The 22,408-nt window shown below is 41.2% G+C and overlaps 1 protein-coding gene across 2 annotated transcripts in view; it reads left to right on the forward strand.

Moving 5' to 3' along the window:
• The window catches only part of PSPH (phosphoserine phosphatase), a 33,528-nt gene that overhangs the window by 1,014 nt on the left and 10,106 nt on the right, over positions 1 to 22,408 (forward strand). The window contains exons 2-4 of one of the 2 annotated variants that reach the window (XM_077482334.1): positions 8,349 to 8,380; positions 13,978 to 14,133; positions 17,970 to 18,104. In XM_077482334.1, coding sequence (XP_077338460.1) covers positions 13,994 to 14,133; positions 17,970 to 18,104 — 275 coding nt within the window. In that variant the 5' untranslated portion in view covers positions 8,349 to 8,380; positions 13,978 to 13,993. The remainder of the gene's footprint in view (positions 1 to 8,348; positions 8,381 to 13,977; positions 14,134 to 17,969; positions 18,105 to 22,408) is intronic. The other variant, XM_077482335.1, reaches the window with a different exon arrangement.

The raw sequence follows: 22,408 nt of genomic DNA on the forward strand, positions 1-22,408 counted from the left end.
TGTATGCATGAAGGCAAAAAACCTTCCGTGTCTTGGGTTTATGCTGTCTGAGGCTGGATTCACATCTATGCATTTTTAGTGCTTTTTGCATTTTGCAGATTTGCACTACAGTCCATTTAACATTGTTTCCTATGGAACACGTTCCGTAGTGCAAATCTGCAAAATGCAAAAAGCACTAAAAATGCATAGGTGTGAATCCAGCCTGAGAATCCACTTTGCAAGGAGAATGAAAGAAAAAAAAAAACACAGTACTTTGCTTGCGCATTATTGGATGATTGAAGTCAGTAGAGCATCACCCCATTCACTAAACTCCGGGAAAATTCCCTTCTAAAGTGTGTCTGGAATTCATCTACTAGCTGACCATACTTTTTATTCTGTATACTGTATTATTAACTAGCTATTATTGCCGTGTTGACATGGAAACTGCCTTTCTGGTTAAATAAAACATTTGTAAAAAAAAACTTCCATGCATAGCCCCCCCCCCCCACCCCCTTTCCTTTAGTAAATTAACCCCATAAAAAACAAATTTTGCCATTAGTAAATCCATCCCTTTGCAGATTACCTCTGATGTTCTTTTTAAAGCAGAGCTCTACCCAAATGGGGAAGTTCCGCTTTAAGGGCCTGCTCACACCACATGCAGTTGAGTGCATTTTTATTTATATTTTCTGCATCAAAAACACAAAAGTAGGTTATATGGTTTCCAATGGCATAGTTCATACCAGTGAAATCAGTTTCAGGGCTTTCCAGTTCCAGAAAAAAGTAGAACATGCTGGATTTTTCTTGCACTGGACTGGAATGCAGTAAAACGCACCGGAATACACTGGAATGCATGAAAAATGCATAAAAAACACACCAGACCCCAGTACAGTGAAAAAAAAACAGGAAAGGAGAAGAAAAAAAAAAAACCTGGAATGCATCCGAAAATGCATCAAAAATGCACCGCAACGTGTCAAAAACTCGCACATGCAGAAACGCATCCGAAACAGATCTGGAGTGCGTTTTTGTGGTGTAAACCAACCCTACGGCCTTCTCCACAGCTGCTGTTTGTCAAATAGAGTTTTTGGGGAGGAGGGGGGAGCAGGTACCCGCTCCTTCTTCTACTTCAATCGCCTTAGGCGATTGGAAGTGATAGTTCACCTCCCCCCTCCCTCCCAAAGTCTTCTGTGACACAACAGGTGACGTGCATGAGCCGCCTTTGTGATCAGCAAGTCAATGAGACCTGTCTGATCACAGATCGAAGTAAGGGGCCAATTCCAGTCCTTACCTTACCATGTGATCAGCTGTCAGTCAATGACAGCTGATCATGTGATGTAAACAGAAGATCGTAATCAGCGTTTTTGCGCTAAGAGAATAAAAAAAGCAGATTGCTGGCTTCTGTCAGAGGGACGTCGGCCCTGCACACGGGCACCTACTGCTGCTAAGCAATGCCCACTAGTGCCATCTACCAGTGCATATCAGTACTGCCTATCAGTGCCCACCAGTGCCACCTATTAGTGCTGCCTATCAGTGCCACCTCTCAGTGCTGCCTCATCAGTGCACATCAATGAAGGAGAAAAATTACCTGTTAGCAAAATTTTATAACAAACTATGAAACTTCTTTTTTCAAAATTTTTGGTCTTTTGTAATTTTATTTAAAAAAAAATTAAAAACTCAGCAGTGATTGATTACCTCCAAAAGAAAGCTCTATTTTCGTGAAAAAAAAAAATTGTAAACATTTAATTTGGGTACAGTGTTGCATGACCACGCAATTGTTATTAAAAGAGTGACAGCAAAGAGAGCTGAAAATTGGCCTGGGCAGGAAGGGGGTAAAAGTGCCCAGTAAGCGAGTGGTTAAGTCATATAACAAACATCTAAAAATATTATGAACAAATTCCTTTGATTCAACAGGCTTCAGTGGCTTGGCATTTGAAATAAAATGCAACCATATTTCCAGTTTGTCCCTTGAAATATAATTACCAGTTCCTTAGCAGATATGTTTGTGATTAGAATAATATCTAAAGCAATGGCATTTTTTTAGAGAGTCTCTCAATAAAATTTTACAGTTTTATGGCATCTAGTGTGTTGGGTATTTTAGGAGACACCCAAGGTTTTCAAAGCTGCACTCTGCACAGGAAAGCGTTTATCATATCTAGTATGTGTAAATAATGGAATGCCGAAGCACCACATAACACTGCTTGAGGGTGGAAAAAAACCTTGGATGTCTGGCACATTACCCAACATTTAAACTGGCACAGTTCCAGCTCTGGCATATATGTATTTGGCAAAACAAAATATTAGTGCAAGTGTGTGTGAAGTCTAAAGTCATTTCTAAAATAAAGATTTTTTTTATTATTTTTTTATTAAAATTTTATTAAATTTCACATTATACAAAATATAAAATACTTTGTTCAAAATTCTCATAAAAAGATAGTTTTCCCCTATCCCCCTCCCCTTCCCCATTCCACATTTCTTAAACATGTGTTATAATCTTCCTTCATTTATTCCCTCTACCTCTCTTTTTTTCAGATTCGCATTATCTCAGAGTATTTATATGTATTCTTAAACTCTTTCCATCCTTTCCAAGTATTTGAACATTTTTCTATTCTATCTTCCCGGTAATGACACCATTTTTCCATGTTATTTATAAATTCTACCCTTTGAACCCATTCTCTCGCCAATGTTTTGGGATCAGGTGTTTTTCTGCATTTATTAAATGTGGTTTTATCGTTCTCTTATATTGTTTTATTGTAGGTTTGGTATTATGTACTAAATAGGTTTCTGGATTTTTAGGCATATCTACTCCCCTAATTTCTTGGATCTAGATATGCGTTCGCTTTTGTGCGCGAGCTCAGCGGGACGAGACGCTTTGAATTTTTTTTTTCTTTTTTCTTTTACTTTTTAATTTGACAGTGTCTTTTAAAAAAAAAAAAAGTTTTGGATCACTTTTATTCCTATTAAAAGGAATGGAAAAATACCTTGTAATATAAAAAAAAAGCATGACAGGACCTCTTAACTATGAGATATGGGGTCAAAAAGACCCCAGAAAAGACTAAAATGCAATAGAAAAAAGTCATTTGAAAAAAAAAAGGAAAAATTCTCCTTTAGAGCATTGGGCAGAACTCAGAAGTGACGTTTGACATTGCTTCTGCCAGTCAATGCTATGGGGCTGGGTGAGGGCCTTCTTCCCCTCTTTTGGCAGCCAGCCAAACAGGAGAGAGGACCCGATTGTCTCTGCCACTACTGGCGGTTCCAGTAAGCACCGGAGACCACCAGAGCATGAAGGGAGGGGGGCCCCTCTCCCTCCCCGATAAAAGTGATCTTGTGGTGAATCCTCCGCTGAGACCCCTTTTATCTAAAAACAGACCGCTCACTGAAGAAAAGGATACCGGGGTCATGGCAGCTGCCATAACAATGGTATCCCTCTACAATAAGAGACTTCATTGTAAATTGATTTCATGATCAAATCAATATTATTTTGATCCGTTGTCGCAGGGCCCTTAAACGGCATGGGGCCCATAGGCTTCTGCCTGCTTGGTAATCCAGCACTGTCTGCAGGAGCCTGACATTGCACCCGCCATCTACTGTTCACTGCTGCAATGCTCTCCAGGCTCCTTTGGAAAAAAATTATGCACAATCTTTTTTTCTGCAAAAATATGTGCTTTTATTATTTTTTCCCTGAAAGTTAACTTCTCTTTAGGCCGGATTCACACTTATGTGAATTGGATGTGGGTTTCCCCACATCCAATTCACATAGCATGAGATGTGACTGGCTCTCTATGGAGCCAGTTCACACATCTCCACAGCAGCTCCGGTACAAATTGCGCAGGAGCCCTGTGTGTCTTTTGGTCGGTTTCAGATCCAAATTCAGACAAAAATTCGGGCTGAAATCTGGCCTGAAACGGTGAAATGGAGACACACCGGACCCCTGCTGTGTGTTCTCATGTGAACCCAGCCTTAAAGGGGTTATAAACCTTTGCGGTTTTTCACCTCTATGCATTGAGGTGAAAAACCTCTTATAGTGCACCAGACCCCCAGATCCCCCCACCCTTTTACTTACCTGAATCTGATTGTACCTGTGTGGGTGATGAGCACAGCCATTCCAGCCAGATAGATTGGATAGATTGATAGCAGCACAGCCATTAGCTCCCGCTGCTGTCAACCAAATCCATTGATGCAGGAGCCGGGGGTGGAGCTGAGTCCTGCTGTCTGTGTCAATGGACAGCAGCAGCAGGACACAGGAGTGCTTCTCCGACAGGGCACTCAAGAAGAGGAGGAGCCAGGAGGTCCGCTGATTGTCCCCAGAAGAGGAGGATCGGGCCACTCTGTGCATCCAACTGCACAGAGGAGGTAAGTATGACATGTTTGTTATTAAAACAAATGTTTACGCATCCTTTAATAAAGGAAAATAGGCTGTTCGCTCCACAAGGGAATTTTCACTCTGCAAGGAAATTTTTTCCCTTAGTTTAGTGAATGAGATGAAGCTCATCCAATCATGTGCAAGCAAAAATACTTTTGATTTTCAATGTATGTAATGGCATATTTAAACTACGCGGAAGAAAAACAAACACAGAAGAATGCTTATTTCCATACGTGCGTGTGAATACTTGTTTCCGTGCGTACGTGTGAACACTTGTTACCGTGCGTGTGAAAACTGCGTGTCACTCTTGCGGTGCCATTAATTCTTAAATGCAGCCAGCAGACGTGTCAAATGCACGTAAAAAAAAAAAAAAAAAACATGCAAAGCTTTATGCCTGGAAGAGTTTGGGAGCTTATTTGGCACATTTGTCATGTATAGGTGGCCCATTCAAGTGAATGGACTGTCCTATGCACGAATCGCAAAAAAACGCAAGGAAAAAATGCATTTATGCTACACTAGGCGTGAATGGGACTCCAGGGAAAATTCCCTTACTGAGTGAAAATAACCTTGCAACGTGAACAGTCTATTTGCCTTTAGTAAATCAACCCCATAGATAACCTGGGAACATATCCTTTTATTAGCCTATATGGAGCTTACTCATATACAGAAAGATATGTCACAAGTATATACTGTATATATCAGTAAAGATTAAAGGTTGAAAGTCCATGTTACACTAGCTGCACTTGCTAAAATCATGTGGAATTTATGTAACATCCTATATCCTATATTTTGGATTTTTCAGAATTGTTATTTCTTAGGTTATCAAGTTTTATGAATGAATAAAACAATGTCTTTTTACATTTGCAAAGAAAAATATTTTCCTTGCAGGAATATAATGCTTACTTTTTATGACCTTCTACTGTCTGCAATGTCCACGGAGGGGAAAAATGAACAGATTATGTCATATAAGCCAGTAACGCTCTCAGCACATGCACTGCAGATGTAAGAAAAGCAAACATTGCTGTTACACAATGCTAACATCTGGTACACTAACCCTGCAGATATTCAGTTATGAAAGAGGAAAAATATAGTACTAGAAAGTCATCATATATTGGAACGTCTATGCTTGTGCCATTTTATTTTTCTTTATGCAATAGCATTTTAAACCCAGCTGTTGAAAACACTAATGATAAGTGTAATCAAATTGTAAATTATGTAGGCTTCCTGTATTAAAAAAAAGACTTGAGAAACAATGTTTAAACTACCCTAACAATAAACTACCCCAAGACATGGGCAGTAGAGTATTTAGGTTTTGTGCTGCTCTAGGCCTAAGACCCAGTTCACACTGAGGCAGCATGACTTGCAGCGCGACTGCCTCAGGCGACCGGGATCCGACTTTAGCTGCGACTTGCAAAATTACTTCTGTATAGAAATCAATACAAGTCGCCCCAAGAGTCGTACAGGAACCTTTTTCGGAGAGACTTGAATGGTTCCATTGCACAGAACGAGATGCGACTTGTCAGGCGGCTAAGTCGCCTGATGAGTCGCCCCTGTGTGAGCTGGCTCTAACTAAACTTGTGCACCCCTAATTTAAAACATGACCCACCCTTCCTGTCAAGGCCATGCCCCTTGATGTTCAAGCCCCAACCTGAAATTTTCGAGTGGGAACACTAGTTCTGGGGGCGGGGGCAATGGATTCTCTTAATTTGCATAGATTTTCTCATTTTCTGTTTGGCTATGGGGCATGAAGTGAAGGGAAATCTCTGCAATGGGACAGGAATGGTAAAAAATAAACTGACAGGGGCTATAACCCACCCTTTTTCTATCCAAAATGAAAAAAGAAAAAGCGTTATCTATAGTTCTACTTTAACCACAAATTTCTGATCATTTTATGGAGAGGACTAAGAAGATATAACCATGGCAATGGTGCACCAGAAAACATAGCACAGTGAGGAAGGTTTGTGGTCCAGGATGATTGGACAGTCAAAATTAAAAGCGCCCCCCCCCCCCACAGTTGCGGAATGCCGGCTGCCTGCATACTGGAAGGAGTGCGGCCGCTTTATGAGGACGCTAGACTCATTTGCCTCTCAGCCCAGTCCACCCCATAAGACTGGCGCTACACTAACAATGTAACGCAAGCCAGTGGGAACTCTGCCCTAGGCCAGGGCCTTGTTGGCCTAGGCCAGGATATAGCGTTGCATATAGGGGGTGTTTACTAAAAATGGGTCACTCAGAATCTGGGGCAGCTGTGAATGGTAGCCAATCAGCTTCTAACTTCAGCTTGTTCAATTAAGCTTTGACAATAAAACCTCGAAGCTGATTGGTTTTGTTTCCAATGATTTTTATTAAAGGGTAACTCCACTTTCGTGGGAAAAAAAAAACAGATAAAGAAAAAATAATATAGCGCATATAATTGCGACACTGATCATATTGTGATTGAATGTTATTAAAAATTCCCTTTCCCTTTCAATCTTCAGCTCTGTAATTTTCTGAGAATGCATTGCAATATGGCTAACTGGGGTTGTTTTGTACACAGAATGTGTACTGACCACTCCCCAGAAACATAATTTCCTGCTTGTGTGATTGGCTCACCAATTTTCCCACTACACCAGGGATAGGCAATAAGCGGACCTCCAGCTGTTGCAAAACTACAAGTCCCATCATGCCTCTGCCTCTGGGTGTCATGCTTGTGGTTGTCAGAGTCTTGCTATGTATCATGGCACTTGTAGTTCTGCAACAGCTGTAGGTCCGCTAATTGCCTATCCCTGCACTACACTATTTTTTTTTTTTCTCTTCTGACGGTTTTTACAGCCATTGGGAGCTAAGTAAATACAGTAGCTGTTACTTTTGGGTGATGGGTATGATTGGGTCAGCTCTTCTGCTTGGTGATTGACCTAGCTTTCTCCCTTGCCTGTTGCCCTGTATAAGGTCTGACTAGAGATCAGTAAAAACAACTGGCCACTGCCCCCACCTAGAACTGGTCTTCGCAGCAAGGAGCACATGATGGAAGGATGACGCATGTCAAGCAAAACCAAAGCAAATTCCCAGCCCAACTCACCAACTAGACTGCAAACAACCAAATTATCCTAACAATTTGCATTAAAAACAGGAGTTTTTACATTTGGAAATACATGCGTAAGCTGCAGAGCCTCTCCACAGCACCCCAGTATTATCTGCAGTCCTAACTCTGTAAATTTATAAGAGCCTCTATAGTAGATGCACATGCATTCTAATGGGTAGATAGAGGGCAGGTGAGTCAGGAGGGAACCCATCCCCTCAAATGCACAGGGGTGGACTGGACACCAAGCACATAGCACAATGGCAGCAAAGGGGTCCAGTGTATCCCCTCAGCAATATTAACATCAGCACAAAACAACTGGACACCGACCCCACCTATAACTGTCCTTCACAGCAAGGAACATTTGGAATGGCAATGCATGTCAACAAAACCTAAGAAAATTCCTAGCTCAACTCACCAGCCAGCCTGCAACCAACCAAATTCTCCTGTCTAATGATTTTCTTTAAAAACAGGAGTTTAGTAAGCACACATTTGCAAATATATGCATAATCTGCAGAGGCCATTCTACGGCACCCCAGTATTATCTGCAGTCCTAACTCTGTAGATTTATAAGAGCCTTCATAGTAGAAGCACAACTTGAGCTTACAGACGATTACTTTAAAAAAAAAATCCCATCAGCTATATGAAGGGTAACCAAAGGAAGGTAAGTATATGCAGCTGAGATGGGGGTCATTAAAATGAACCAGTTGCTTTGCCCCTCAGCTCAAATTATTGTTTTGTACAAAGCAGAATGGTGGCATAGGTGGTCCAGCATCTGTGACATGGTTTACAGTACGCCCTTTACCAAAAAACGCTGCTATAGATATAATGATTTCCCATTCAAATACATCCATAAGTAAATCATCCTTAAAATTTTATTCTGTACATACAGTATGCATGTAAAAGATTAACCTTCTGAGCTGAATTGATGTTTTTTTCACTGTTCTCTTACAGATAGCCAATTAGTCCATTCGCACACATATCAGGTAAAATAAATATATGCTTTAATTAGCACAGAATGAGTAAGCAAACGGTGAAAGAATATGGTTATGTACTGTATATGTCTACAAATCAGTCTTCACGAAGATCCATGCACGTCGATTACTCTGTGAACAGACATAAGCAAACATAGGAGACCTAAAGTTTATGTATAGCCAACTCCTTTTTTTTTGTTTAGCTTTGAATAAAGTAGTAAAGGGCTAAAGCTTCTGTCAGTTTATTTTTTGCTGTCCGCACCATTGGGAAAATTTCCTTTCACTTCATGCCCCAGAGATGTAATAGAAAGTTGGTAGATATCTGCCCACCTCTTGTTTTTGGAACACCTGTAAAATGTTGCATTATTCCTCACTTGACAGTACAACAGAGTTGTGAATCTGCCCAATCGGGACAAATAGTGTTGATGCAGGCATCGCTCCTGCCGAGCCGGGGGGGGGGGTTGCAGGACAATCCATCCTCGCCGGGAGAAGACGGTGATTATTGCTAGTGGCTAGGCATGATAGCAAGTAAAATCTGGCAGGCTGGTTGTACCCAAGTTGATTGATCGATCAACTTGGTATACTCGGCCTACCCATACAAGGTTCGGATCTTGGCCAGTTGCTACTGAACCAGCCAAGATTTGAAACCGTCTATGGCCTGTGTTACTCTTGAGTTCATATTTCACATGTCTGGTTGTCCAATCAAAGTTGTTGTTACTCGTAAAAAAAATGAAAACCTGTCTTCTAGCATTCCGTGAAGTGTGATATACTGTATGTTTGTTTAGTGCGATTGGTAACTTGTAGTGTTTGCTAAAACTAATAAAAATATCATGAGAATTAAATAGGTTCAGATATAAAATCTGACTGATTACACATATCATGTCTATAGCTGATAGCCGACACCCCTGGTTCACCCTTTTCTGACGATTGAACAAGTTGGATGTGTCAGCCTATTGCATTAAGGTGTGCACCCCAAAGCTCAAACACGCATGTGTGCGTGTGTGTAATATACACACACACTCTTTTATAAATAAATGTAAAAAACATTTTAAAATGTATTAAAACCTGGACAGTGTTAGTAGAGCAGTGGTTGTGTCAGTAGGGCAGAGGTTGGTGTCAGTAGTTTTTTATTTTTATTATTTTTTACAATTTTTTTTAGGAGCCCTATTGGGTCGCTTTGGTGAAATAGCAGGGGGAATCTGCCGCACGGGGTGATTAGGGTGTGCCCGGGCATACCCGGCACACACCCTGCGCACGCCTGCCACTGTTTCCTCTAGATTTAGGCATGCCAGGGATGTCAGTAATTATTTCCCTAGCTACTCTGTAGACACATATACGCTAGCAGCAGAGCTAAGAAGAAATGTTAAGGGGAAGATCATAGAATTTTTTTTTTTTTCAGAAGTCAAGTAACACCCACACATCTTACCACTAATTGTTACAGTCAGTTTTGGAATATATTCCATTTCTTGCTGCCAACTATATGACTACTAAAAATTACCAGTCTCCTGTTGTTCCCCCCTTTGACCCATTTTTCACACCATTAGGTTTCATTTACTAAAACTGGCAAGTGCAAAATCTGGTGCAGCTGTGCATGGTAGCCAATCAGCTTCTAACGTCAGCTTGTTCAATTAATCTTTGACAGAAAAAATGGCAGCTGATTGATTTCTATGCAGAGCTGCTCCAGATGTTGCACTCTTAAATTTTACTAAATCAACCCCAATGTGCTTATTTACCACCACTTTGTTTCCAAACTGTAATCCTTTAAAGCCCATTGAACACCAGTTGAATACTTTTCAGGTACACCAAAATTAAAAGTGTACAAAGCCTTACAGTTCATTTTCTTTAGAAAGAAGCCAGAGCCTTAGTAGAAAAGCATGGGAAATAATAAAAAACAGAGGGCACTCTGGCCTAGTGCATTAACCAGCTACAGTTTTATTATAGATAAAATATAAAATATAGCTACTCACAAACATTGATAGTGATAGCACTCATCCAGTCATTGTGCGTAGCTCCAATTTCCCAGCTTTTCTGAAGCCTCTAGCTTCAGGAGGACCTCACCAAGGTCCTTGCTGACTGATGCGTTTCAAAGGTATTTCCTTCTTCATCAGAGCCCATAGTAGAAAATCCTTTCACCATCCATAGTTGTGCAGTGATCAAAGCTTGTGCTCGCTGCTTATAGGAGAGCTGTAGATTTGACTCAGGAAATGTGTTGATCTCAAGAGAGATAACTGCTTTCACATAAAAGAGCAAGAGTCCTCTGCAGCATGCTGGTAGGGAACAGGCTGATTTCTAAAGAAATTAAACTTTAAGAATTTGCACACCTTTTTCTTTTAATACACCTGGAATACACATTTATTGACTTGATGATCCCTGTCACCACTGGGTCACTTGGTCACTTATAAATAACACCCATGCTGTAAAAGAAAATATATCAATATATATATATATATATATATATATATATATATATATATAGTGCTTACTCACTAGCCCTGAAAAGGGGGAGTCCATTCCCCTGAAACATGTTGGCTATGCCCATAAGGCCATATCAGAAAGCTAAAAAAGTAACAGTACAGCGCAAATAAATAATGAAATATTAATACAAAAAGTCCATAAAATGAAGAATAGATGAATAATAGATGCAGTAATCAAGAAGCATCCGCTTGTGCAGTGTATCTTCAATCAATATAACAAGTGACGATGTGATCCCTTCACCATTGAACAAGTTGGACTCTCACCTCAAATAATGGACCCCTGATATATCAGACAGGTCAAAAAACACATGTTCCCATCAAGGGTAGATCATAAGATTTCAGCAGACCAAACGGGAGTACTCCAAGAAAAGATCCTCCTCCGTGTCATCAGATCAATATGATTTCATGTATAAATATAAAGAACAAGCAAATCTAGTGCTCTCCGTTGATATAAATTTATTATAAAAGCAAATAAAGAGAAGTTACACTCACATTTGTAAGCACTGATCTCCAGTGCCGAGTGCTAAGCAAAGAAACGAATACCATGCGTGGATCAGTGTGTTAGCCTGCGGATGACGTCACGGCGCGGGTCACGTGGTCCGTACGCGTTGCGTCCCAGAAAGTAGGCGGGACTTCATCAGCGGTGACGGCGTGACGTCGAACGGCCGCTTTTAAGCCAATACACTGATATTAAGCCAATGAGAAAAAGAATTATGCGCAAGACAAGTACCAGGGGAAACACGCATTGAGCGTGACCCCGGAACACAAATCTGCGCACAATAACAATGTAAGAGAGAGAGGAAAAATATATTTAAAACCAATATAGATAAAAACAGAAACAAAACAAGAGGTAAGCGCAAATATTGCCTACTAAATGGCAATAAGCACCACTCCTCTAGTAGTCCCCACATAAACTATATAAAGAACCTAAAAAATTTTTTTTATTGCCAAAAAAACAATGCGATATTATAGCACTGAGATGGGGCCACATATGTGTGTCTCTCCTAATCAGTGCAACACTACTGGCAATGAAACACATAAAATATAAAAACCACATAGCCGCTGATATCATCAGCAAGCTACACTGATCCGCGCATGGACTAATAAAAAGTATATAAATATAAAAATAGAAAAATAATAATAATCATAAATAAATATAAAACAGTATGGAAATATATATATACAAAATATATATAAAGATAAAAGATGCTAATCAAAAATACTTAACTAGCAATACAAATAAAATTAAAATCAAAAAAGAAAAAGAAAAATTATTATCTGTCCGAAATGAAGCAATTTAAATCAAAATCCACGTTTAAGCCTCTCGGGGCGAGAACCCTTGTTTCATGGATCCAATAAGACTCACGTTTACTTAGTTGGCGTATGAAATTACCTCCACGCCAATGTTTCGTTACCTTCTCAATCCCCTAAAAACTCAAACTCTTAGGATTCTGAGAATGTACCGATTTGAAATGGCGAGACACATTATGAGTCTTGAGACCCTTCTTAATATTATTCACATGTTCGCCCAACCTCACATGTAGGGGTCTGGACGTTCTACCGATATATTGGAAATATATCAGAAAGGTAGCAGCCCAAGCACCCAAGAGGGTCCACCACCACCATTCACCATTAGGCATGACCTACTGGAAGTGACCTCTTCCTCTTTACCCACACAATCACCTACCCACGACCATCGACTGATCCAGTCAGTCCAGCGTAGTTTCCAGCACAAACCATATTCATTCTATTCAACACTTCTGGGTTTGTGGAATACCTGCTCCCCAGTTGCATGCTGTGGTTCTTCCCACCAGCGTGTACATCCTGTAGTCATATGCATGTTTCTTCTTTTACACATGCTATTGCTTTTAAAGTGTGGGCTTTGTTTACAAGTGACACTGTTGTAACATAGTCCATTTAAATCAACTACAATTTACAAAGAACTACTTCCAATTAAAAGTCCAGTTAGACTTTAAAGCGGGAGTCTGCCGGGACTCCGCGTTTTTTTTTTTTTTTTTAAGTCAGCAGCTACAAATACTGCAGCTGCTGACTTTTAAAATAGTGACACTTACCTGTCCAGCGCGCCCGCGATGTCGGCACCCGAAGCCGATCTCTAGATCGACACTCGAGTGCTGCCGCCGCCATCTTGGGTATGGGAATCAGGAAATGGAGCCTTTCGGCTTCATTTCCCGGTTCCCTACTGCGCATGCGCGAGCCGCGCTGCGCAATGAGGACGGTCCCCGCTGCCTCTGGGATCTGTGTGTTTCCCAGCAGGCAGCGGGGCATTTGCGGAAGGGGGCGGGCACTTGCGGAAAGGGGCGTAATGTACGCCCCTTTCCGCAGAGCGCTAGCCCGGAAGTGGGTGCAGTTACCTGGATTATCCAGGTAACTGCACCCCCCTCCCCCCTGAAAGGTGCCAATTGTGGCGCCGGAGGGGGGGAGGAATCCGATGAGCGGAAGGTCCATTTTAGGGTGGACCTCCGCTTTAAGTGGCCCAGAGGCTCCAAATTAAAGTAGACAACTAGTACATAATATTTTTCAGTATTTAAATAACGAATTTAATTATATTCAAATACTGTATTTATTGGCGTATAAAACGCACTATTTCATCCTGAAAAGCGTATGCATGTTATACACCAATATTTCAATTTGAACTGCCTCGGAGGGGACAGGGAGGGGGGCGGGATGAGCTGTCAGATTACATACAGTGAGAATCTCCTGTTTACTTGGCGGCCTCTGTAATAGGAAGTCCTGTCTTCTGGGCTGGCATTGGACCACTGTTCTGTCTATCATAGGAGATTCACATTGTATGTAATCTGTTGGCGCTCATCCCACCCCCTCCATCCTGTCCCCTCTAGGCTGCAGATGAGCATCGATCAGGCTGCACTGATGGCAATGGTGAGGCTTCTGCATTGATTGCACTTGTGAGGCTGCAGATGGGCATTGATCAGGCTGCATTGATGGCAACGGTGAGGCTGCAGATTGGCACCGATCCTTATTTTGCTTCAAAATTCCTTATTTAAAATGTACGTTTTTTTTCCTGAAACTTCCCTTTTTAAAGTGAATGTGCGTGTTATACGCCGATAAATAAGGTATATAGTTTTTTTTAATGCTTATCCTGCTGTTTAATTTCAGGAGGTTGCACCACAGTATGTCTTCCCTGTCACAGCTAAAAGAACTCTTCCGTAAGGCAGATGCGGTCTGCTTTGACGTGGATAGCACCGTTATTAAGGAAGAGGGCATAGATGAGCTGGCAAAGTTCTGTGGTGTGGGAGATGCAGTGGCAGAGATGTAAGTATATTTTCCCAACTAGAACCTTCATAAATGTCAGTTCATATGCATTTCAGTGCCCTTGTATCTAGGATGTGCTAACTTTGGTATTAGAGCTTTTTGGATATAATCATACCTCATTTCATACATTTTTTTCCTTACCAATAACCATTGTTGCATGGATTAATGTACCCCTGCTAAAAAAAAAGGATAGTAAGATTACACAGTAAAGTCAGTAACCATATAAATTCTCTGAGGAAAATCCTAATAATATCCTATTACAAGAGGAGCAATATTCTAACACTAACATTCTGACATTAACAGACACAAGAGGAAAGCGCCTGATGGGGGTTTAAAGCTGAACTGCAGGAATTCGGCTACTTAGTAAAATGAGCTGGCTTACCACAACTTAAGTCCAACAAGGTGCATCTGACCGTTTTATAGCGCTCTGGAAGGATAGCTATTGCTACACTCTGGGGCTCTAAGAGGAGAGAAGTTGTCTTCTCACACACAGAAGCTCTGACCACCACTCCCCTCTGCCACCCATTCACAGAAGACTTTGTATTTTGTGAATGATTTCATATGATAAAAAGTGCTCTTCGATTGGACAAGGGGTGGGGAGGATCAGGCACAGCAGCTGCATGTGACTCGGTAGCTGAAGGAGCTTGGGCCAGTAGGTCCAACATTGGAGCTCCGGAGATGTAGTGATAGCTATCCCCCCAGAACCACATAAAACTGATGTAAAATAAAGAGATAATTCCATGAGATGACAAGCACCTTGTTGGACTTAAAGCAGACCTTCAGTCATTTTTTTTCATCTTTCGATCTATTAAATCCTCTGCCCTTGTTGTTTTAACTTTGGATAGTAAAAAAAATGTTTCTGCCAGTAGGTACCTTATACAGCCCACTTCCTGTTTCTTGTTTGGTAAAAAGGCCTAGGCTTATGACACCATGCACAGCTCTTTCTCTCTCTCTCACTCTTGCGAGAGCTTGGCAAAAGGGAGGGGGATGAGTCATGAGAGGGCCAATGAGAGCTGCAGAGATGGAGGTGTGTCTGCATAAATCCAGGAAGTGAACAGGCGGCAGCTTCAGCTGCCCACAGTTAAAATGGATGCAGCCATACTCAGTGCAGGGAGATTTATGCAGCAAATGTGGCAAGTACAGAATGCTAGTATATATAAAATAATATGCAATGTGGTTGGAGGGAAGCTTCAGCATGGCAAAGATGTTTTTATTACAAACTATGTGAGCAGACTGCAGTTGCTCTTTAAGTCATACTATGCCATTTTACAAAATGGTTGAATTCCTATAATTCAGCTTTAGTTGCTTCAGAGAGATGCCACTGCTTTGTATATACACTGATCAGACATAACTTTATGACCACTGAAATGTGTATGTAAATAACATTGATTATCTCATTACAATGGCATCTGAAATTGGGTTTGATATATTAGGCAGCAAGTGAACATGTTGTCCATGAAGCTGATTTATTGAAAGCACAAGTCCCACTTTGCACCTTACGATACTTAAAGGATCTACTACTGGTAGCTTGGTGCCAGATAGCACAGCACACCTTTAGAGGTCTAGTGGTGTCCATGTCTCTATGGGTTGGGGATGTTTTGGCAGCAAGCGGGACTGTTTTGGTGGCAAAAGGCAGACCTACTCCACATTAGGTGGACAATCAGTATGTATATTCCTATAGACTGCAGTCAGTAGTTTCCCATAGTAGATCTGCCAATGTGGCTTTTAGCTAATGGAAGCTGACACTTGTGCCCTCTTCTTTCTGTGGGCATGACTGTGCAGAGTAGATGAGGCAGACTGCCAAGAAATGCAGAACATAATCCCATCTACAAGTCATGTTATTGCCATGGGAACATTTTCATTCTATTCTCACAGTAACTGAGGAATTCAGACACAAGGCCGCTGGCTCCGTGTCAGCTTTTTCACTTTATTCTAAGTTTCCCTTCATAGAACAACTTTAAAGTTGTTTTTAACTTTTAAAACTTGTAAGTTTGGTGTGTGGTTACTCACTTTGGTACTCAAGGCAATTTCATTGGCAAGGTTATCTATAAAAAATAAATGTTTTTTTATAGTGACCGTACGCATTTAGAAAATGCAGTTTGAATTATTTGCAGTTTTACGCATGAAGGGTATAATCCTGTGCACAAATTGACACTTATGACTAATGTCATTGTACCGCCTTTAATTACTGCCATTGTCCATAACAGCAAATTAGATGGAAAAGAAAAAACAAGATCAAGGTGACTGATATATAGGGTTTACAGTATAAAATGTGTATGAGAATATGGCTACACACTGGGGTAATTATAAGGAAACCTGCAGAAACTAGTTCAGTAGCAGTTCTAGGCAATAGGCTAATTATATGGATTAGTTTAAAGATATAGAAAAAGGAACTCGATTTTTGCATTGTGGTAAAATCATGTTTAGCATAATACAATGTGAATCTAAAGGCTGGCTTCACAACTATGCATCTGCATTATCTTCTGTCTATTTGTATTGCTATGGGAAAATTGTGATGACATGCACTGACATGTGCTGCCGTTCCAATCAATAGGCCCCTTAACGCATGCTAATGCATCAAAAAGAGGACATTTAACCTTTTCAGCCAATGCACAGGTGTCAATTAGCACTTACTAAATTAAAGTAATATCAAAGGTAGAGCTGTGCGATTAATCGTTAAAAAAACACGATCTCGATTCTCTCTTCTGACAACACTGAGAGTAAGCGATTCTTTCATATAAACAAGTGGAGAGACTATCTGCTCACTCAGCTGTCAAAAAACAGCATCCCAGGCAATCTGCCAAGTTTAGAACTTGCATGAAACATTGTAACTAACTTCTTAGATCAAAGGGATAGAACTTCTGTGTAAACAAATAATCTGGGCAGTCTGTCAAGCTTTCAACCTTGTAAATGCAAGAAGTTTAACCACTTAAAGTCTAAATCTTTTTCTGACACTTCTTTCTTAAGTTAAAATCAATATTTTTTGCTAAAAAATTACTTGGAACCCCCAAACATTAATAAATAAAAATTATATAATATATATATAATTTTAGCAGAGACCCTAGGGAATAAAATGGCAATTTCTGCAATATTTTATGTCACACTGTGTTTGCCCAGCAGTCTTTCAAATGCAATTATTTGGGAAAAAATACACTTCAATAATAAAAAATAAAAAAACAGTAAAGTTAGCAAAATTTTTTTGTTTTCATGTGAAAGATGATGTTACGCCGCGAGAATCGTGAGAGAATTGTGATCTATCTTCTAACCAAAAAAATCATGATTCTCATTTTAGCCAGAATCTTGCAGCTGTAATCAAAGGTAATTAAAAAAAAAAAAAAAAATAACAAGCATGTACTTATCTGCTTTGTGCAATCATTTGCACAGAACAGCCCCAATACTCCTCTTCTTGGGTCTTCCGATGATGCTCCTGGCTTCTCCCCCCCTGCCGAGTGCCCCCCATAGCAAGCCACTTGCTATGGGAGCACTCACGCATGCTGGCTCCCAAGCCTCGCTCCGTATGGCCCTAAGATACACAGAGCACGTCTCAGCCCAACCCCCTGCTCCCTTCCCACTGGCTGTGATTGACAAGAGCTGTGTCTGAGCCAATGAGGAGGGAGAGAGCCAGGAGAGCAGGTATAGAATGCATAGGTAAACAAAACCTTCAGCTTTTAGAATCACTTTAATGGAAAACCTGTTCACATGCATTAACTTGGGTCAAAATGTGGACGTTAAAACAAATGTGTGAATGGGCCATTAATCTATCTATCTATCTATCTATCTATCTATCTATCTATCTATCTATCTATCTATCACCATTTAATATTTTGTTCCTGAAGGACTCGCAAAGCAATGGGAGGATCACTTACATTTAAAGCTGCTTTAACTGAAAGACTTGCATTAATTCATCCATCAAGGGAACAAGTGCAAGCTTTGATAACCGAACATCCTCCAAGGCTGACTGAGGGAATAAAGTGAGTTGATTTTTTATGTTATTATAGATTATTTGCCCAATATTTTGTGTTTCGCGTTTCATCTTCAAGTATGGAGGTTCGCTATTTGTTTGTTTCTAATTTCCTTGGCTTGGTATTAAAGTAGACCTAAAGGGAAATTTTTTTTTTTTAAATTTGGATAGTGTAAGGAAGGGTTATACCCCTCTATGGTTTATTTTTGCAATCTGTGTCCCATTTGGGAATTTTCCTTTCACCTCCTATCCCATAGCCAAACAGGAAGTGAGAGGAAATCCCTCTAAAGTGAAGGAATCCCTGGTTGTTTTAGCAGGCTCACCAAAATGAGTGTCCCCATTGAACAATAGAGTAACAAGAGTAACACTCCCACTGGGCGGGCTCCAACAGAAAGTGACCTTAAAGCACCCAACCAGACTGTGGTTCCATGCCTGCCAGAAGAGACAGTGCCCCCTATGGCCAGGCGGAACACCCTATAGTCCAGTCAGACTGATGCTGAGGTCCAAATTTGGAATAATTATACCCAAACCAAACTGCAGGTCAGATGTAACATTAAATTTCAAAAACATAGCGCGTACTCTTCAGGAGCCGGCGCTATACATGTCTTTGGAACTCTGCATTCCTGCAATAGTTGATCAATAGTTGATCACTTTATTCTGTTCATTTGACACATTATTCATCTACCAAGCGGGACCCCACTCAATTGGGGCCAGTACTTCCGGGTTCTGCTAGCCACCGACTTCCACATGTTCATGTGTGACTACTGTATACATCACTATTGCAGGCAACTATAGAAATTGTTTATTGGATGAATCGCATACGTGCAGGCATCTCTCTTTGAGACTGATCACAGTGTGCCTCATAGGAACCAGCAGCCTGTCCTATGCACATGGTTGGAGGCCCACGATCCACTATGTGTCAGTGAGCAGTAGCTATACTAGCAGCCACCTGTGTTTATTAATTTTGGATGTCATTAGAGGCAGTGCATCGCTTTACTCTTGCAGGACTTACTTGAGTGACAGTTGTCACCTCCATGCATTGCCATTTGACTCTTGTACATGCAGCTCTGAAGTACATGAAAATATAGGCATTATACATTGATCCATAGATTGTCATCTGATACCAGGAGTTCCAGTAATTGATACTTTTCATTAAGTATCCAGCAGGCTCATCACATTTAGGAGAATGGGCAGACTGGTTTGAGATGATAAAAAGGCAACACTAACTCAAATAACCACTTATTACAACCAAGGAATGCTGAATACCATCTCTGAATGCACAACACATTGAACCTTGAAGCAGATGGGCTACAGCAGAAGAACACCACACCGAGTGCCACTCCTGTCAGCTAATAGAAGATTGGAAAAACATTGCCTGATCTGATGAGTCAGTGAATTTCAGATGGTAGGGGTTAGAATTTGGTCTGAACAACATGAAAGCATGGATCCATCCTGCCTTGTATCAACAGTTCAACTGATGGTGGTGGTGGTGTAATGGTGTGGGGGATATTTTTTTGCCACACTTTAGGACCCTTATTACCAATTGAGCAATGTTTAAACGCCAAGGCTTACCTGAGTATTATAGCTGACCATGTCCATCCATTTATGACTACAATGTACCCATCTTCTGATGGCTACTTCCAGCAGGGTAATGCACCATGTCACAAATCTCAAATCATCTCGCCACTGGTTTCTTAAACATCTGATAGGATGCAGTCACTGTTCAGCTTATATGGGGACCTTAATGCTGAATTCCAGGTATAGATACAGTATCTCACAAAAGTGAGTACACCCCTCACATTTTTTTGTAAATATTTTATTCTATCTTTTCATATGACAACACTGAAGAAATGACACTTTGCTGCAATGTAAATTAGTGAGTGTACAGCTTGTATAACAGTGTACATTTGCTGTCCCTTCAAAATAACTCAACACACAGCCATTAATATCTACACCGCTGGCAACAAAAGTGAGTACACCCCTAAGTGAAAATGTCTAATTTGGGCCCAATTAGCCATTTTTCCTCACCCGGTGTCATGTGACTCGTTAGTGTTACAAGGTCTCAGGTGTGAATGGGGAGCAGGTGTGTTAAATTTGGTGTTATCACTCTCACTCTCTGAGGATCTGAAAAAAGACCTGTTGCTCTACATAAAGATGGCCTAGGCTATAATAAGATTGCCAAGACCCTGAAACTGAGCTGCAGCACAGTGGCCAAGACAGTGGTTTAACAAGGCAGGTTCCACTCAGGCCTTGCCATGGTCATCCAAAGAAATTGAGTGCACATGCTCAGCGTCATATCCAGAGGTTGTCTTTGGGAAATAGACATATGGGTGCTGCCAGCATTGCTGCACAGGTTGAAGGGGTGGGGGGGTCAGCCTGTCAGTGCTCAGACAATGCGCGCACACTGCATCAAATTGGTCTGCATGGTTGTCGTCCCAGAAGTAAGCCTCTTCTAAAGATGATGCACAGGCAAGCCCGCAAACAGTTTGCTGAAGACAAGCAGACTAAGGACATGGATTACTGGAGCCATGTCCTGTGGTCTGATGATATCAATATAAACGTATTTGGTTCAGATGGTGTCAAGCGTGTGTGGTGGCAACCAGGTGAGGAGTACAAAGACAAGTGTGTCTTGCATATCGTCAAGCATGGTGCTGGGAGTGTCATAGTCTGGGGCTGCATGAGTGCTGCCGGCATTGGGGAGCTACAGTTCATTGAGGGAACCATGAATGCCAACATGTACTCTGATATATACTGAAGCAGAGCATGATCCCCTCTCTTCGGAGACTGGGCTGCAGGACAGTATTCCAACATGATAATGACCCCAAACACAGCTGCCTTGCTAAAGAAGCTGAGGATAAAGGTGATGGACTGGCCAAGCATGTCTCCATACCTAAACCCTGGAAAATAATGGTGGCCACATAAAATATTGACACTTCAGGCCCAATTTGGACGTTTTACACAGGGGTGTACTCACTTTTGTTCCCAGCGGTTTAGACATTAATGGCTGTGTGTTGAGATATTTTGAGGGGACAGAAAATGTACACTGTTATACAAGTTGTACACTCACTACTTTACATTGTAGCAAAGTGTCATTTCTTCAGTGTTGTCACATGAAAATATATAATAAAATATTTACAAAAATGTGAGAGGTGTACTCACTTTTGTGAGATAATGTATTTAGACATATGGTATACATGGGTAAGACAATATATGACAGAACTTGGATAGGGCATGTGGCATTACATGTTCAGAGAGGCAGAGGCATTTCAATGGCATGGAGGCGGGTATGGAGGTTATTTTTTCCCAATGGTGGCTTATGAAGTGGTGGTGTTGCATCGCCTTCCACAGTGGAAGAGAAGGCTCGAACATAGCTCGGATGTCGGATAATGAACACTGATAGCCCTGTCGTGGAATAGACATAACCCAAACAGTCGGTCTTTAGGGGTAGAGAGGAAAGTTCCATCTTGGGAACCCAGGGGAAACGTCCAGGTGGGAAATAACAGGGGTCAAACCAGAGGGAGACAGCTTTGATATGACCAAGTGATTGTTGGACTGCATCAATGTAAGCATGGTGCCAATGGTTTGGTGGGTCAGTAGGAGATGAATCACTTCACGTTTAAGCCATGGGAGGCCACCCAGAAGTCATTCCGAAAAAGGAATGTTCTAGGTGGACCCATTGTTTCCCCGACTCTGGAGAGTACCATGTTAGGATCCAGGCCATATGCGACGCTCTAAGATATTTGTGGAGTTTGGGTTGAGTCAGAAGTCGCTGATTGAGTCTGTGTGCTTTACCCACAGAAATCTTCCGAACTTGCCTATAATAAAGGCATTCATGTTCCATATCTGGCTGATCACTACGGAAGCTGGAAATCACTGAGGTAGGCATCACTACTACAATGATTGCTGCTAATTTTAGGGCCTGTATACAGTAGTGAACACAGGAGGTCACTCGATCAGTTCAGGCACCATTTAAAGAGCATTTAGCATTTTCTCAATAAATGCAAAGCATTCTCTGATTGCATGGAGTGTAGAAACGGGGTGACCTCCTGTGTTTACTATGCAACAGGGCAGCTGCTTAGCACGGGACCTGGAAGCTAGCAGCACTTACTCTAGTAGTAATGTCTTTCATGTGTCTTTCAGGTGTGACACATAGTTACATTGGTTCAAGCTTGACCAGCGTAAAAATATGCATATCTGGAATTCAGATTTAAGAACGGAAGCCACAAGATTGGAATGTAGGCAACGGCAGGCATATAGCATTTTCAGAAGAAGTCAGCATGCACCTTACATATTTTTCCAGTATAGGTTTGCATT

Source organism: Lithobates pipiens, unplaced genomic scaffold, assembly GCF_037356315.1.
Source record: "Lithobates pipiens isolate NorthernLeopardFrog02 unplaced genomic scaffold, aLitPip1_a1.2 Scaffold_16, whole genome shotgun sequence".
In the NCBI taxonomy this organism is placed as follows: Eukaryota; Metazoa; Chordata; class Amphibia; order Anura; family Ranidae; genus Lithobates; species Lithobates pipiens.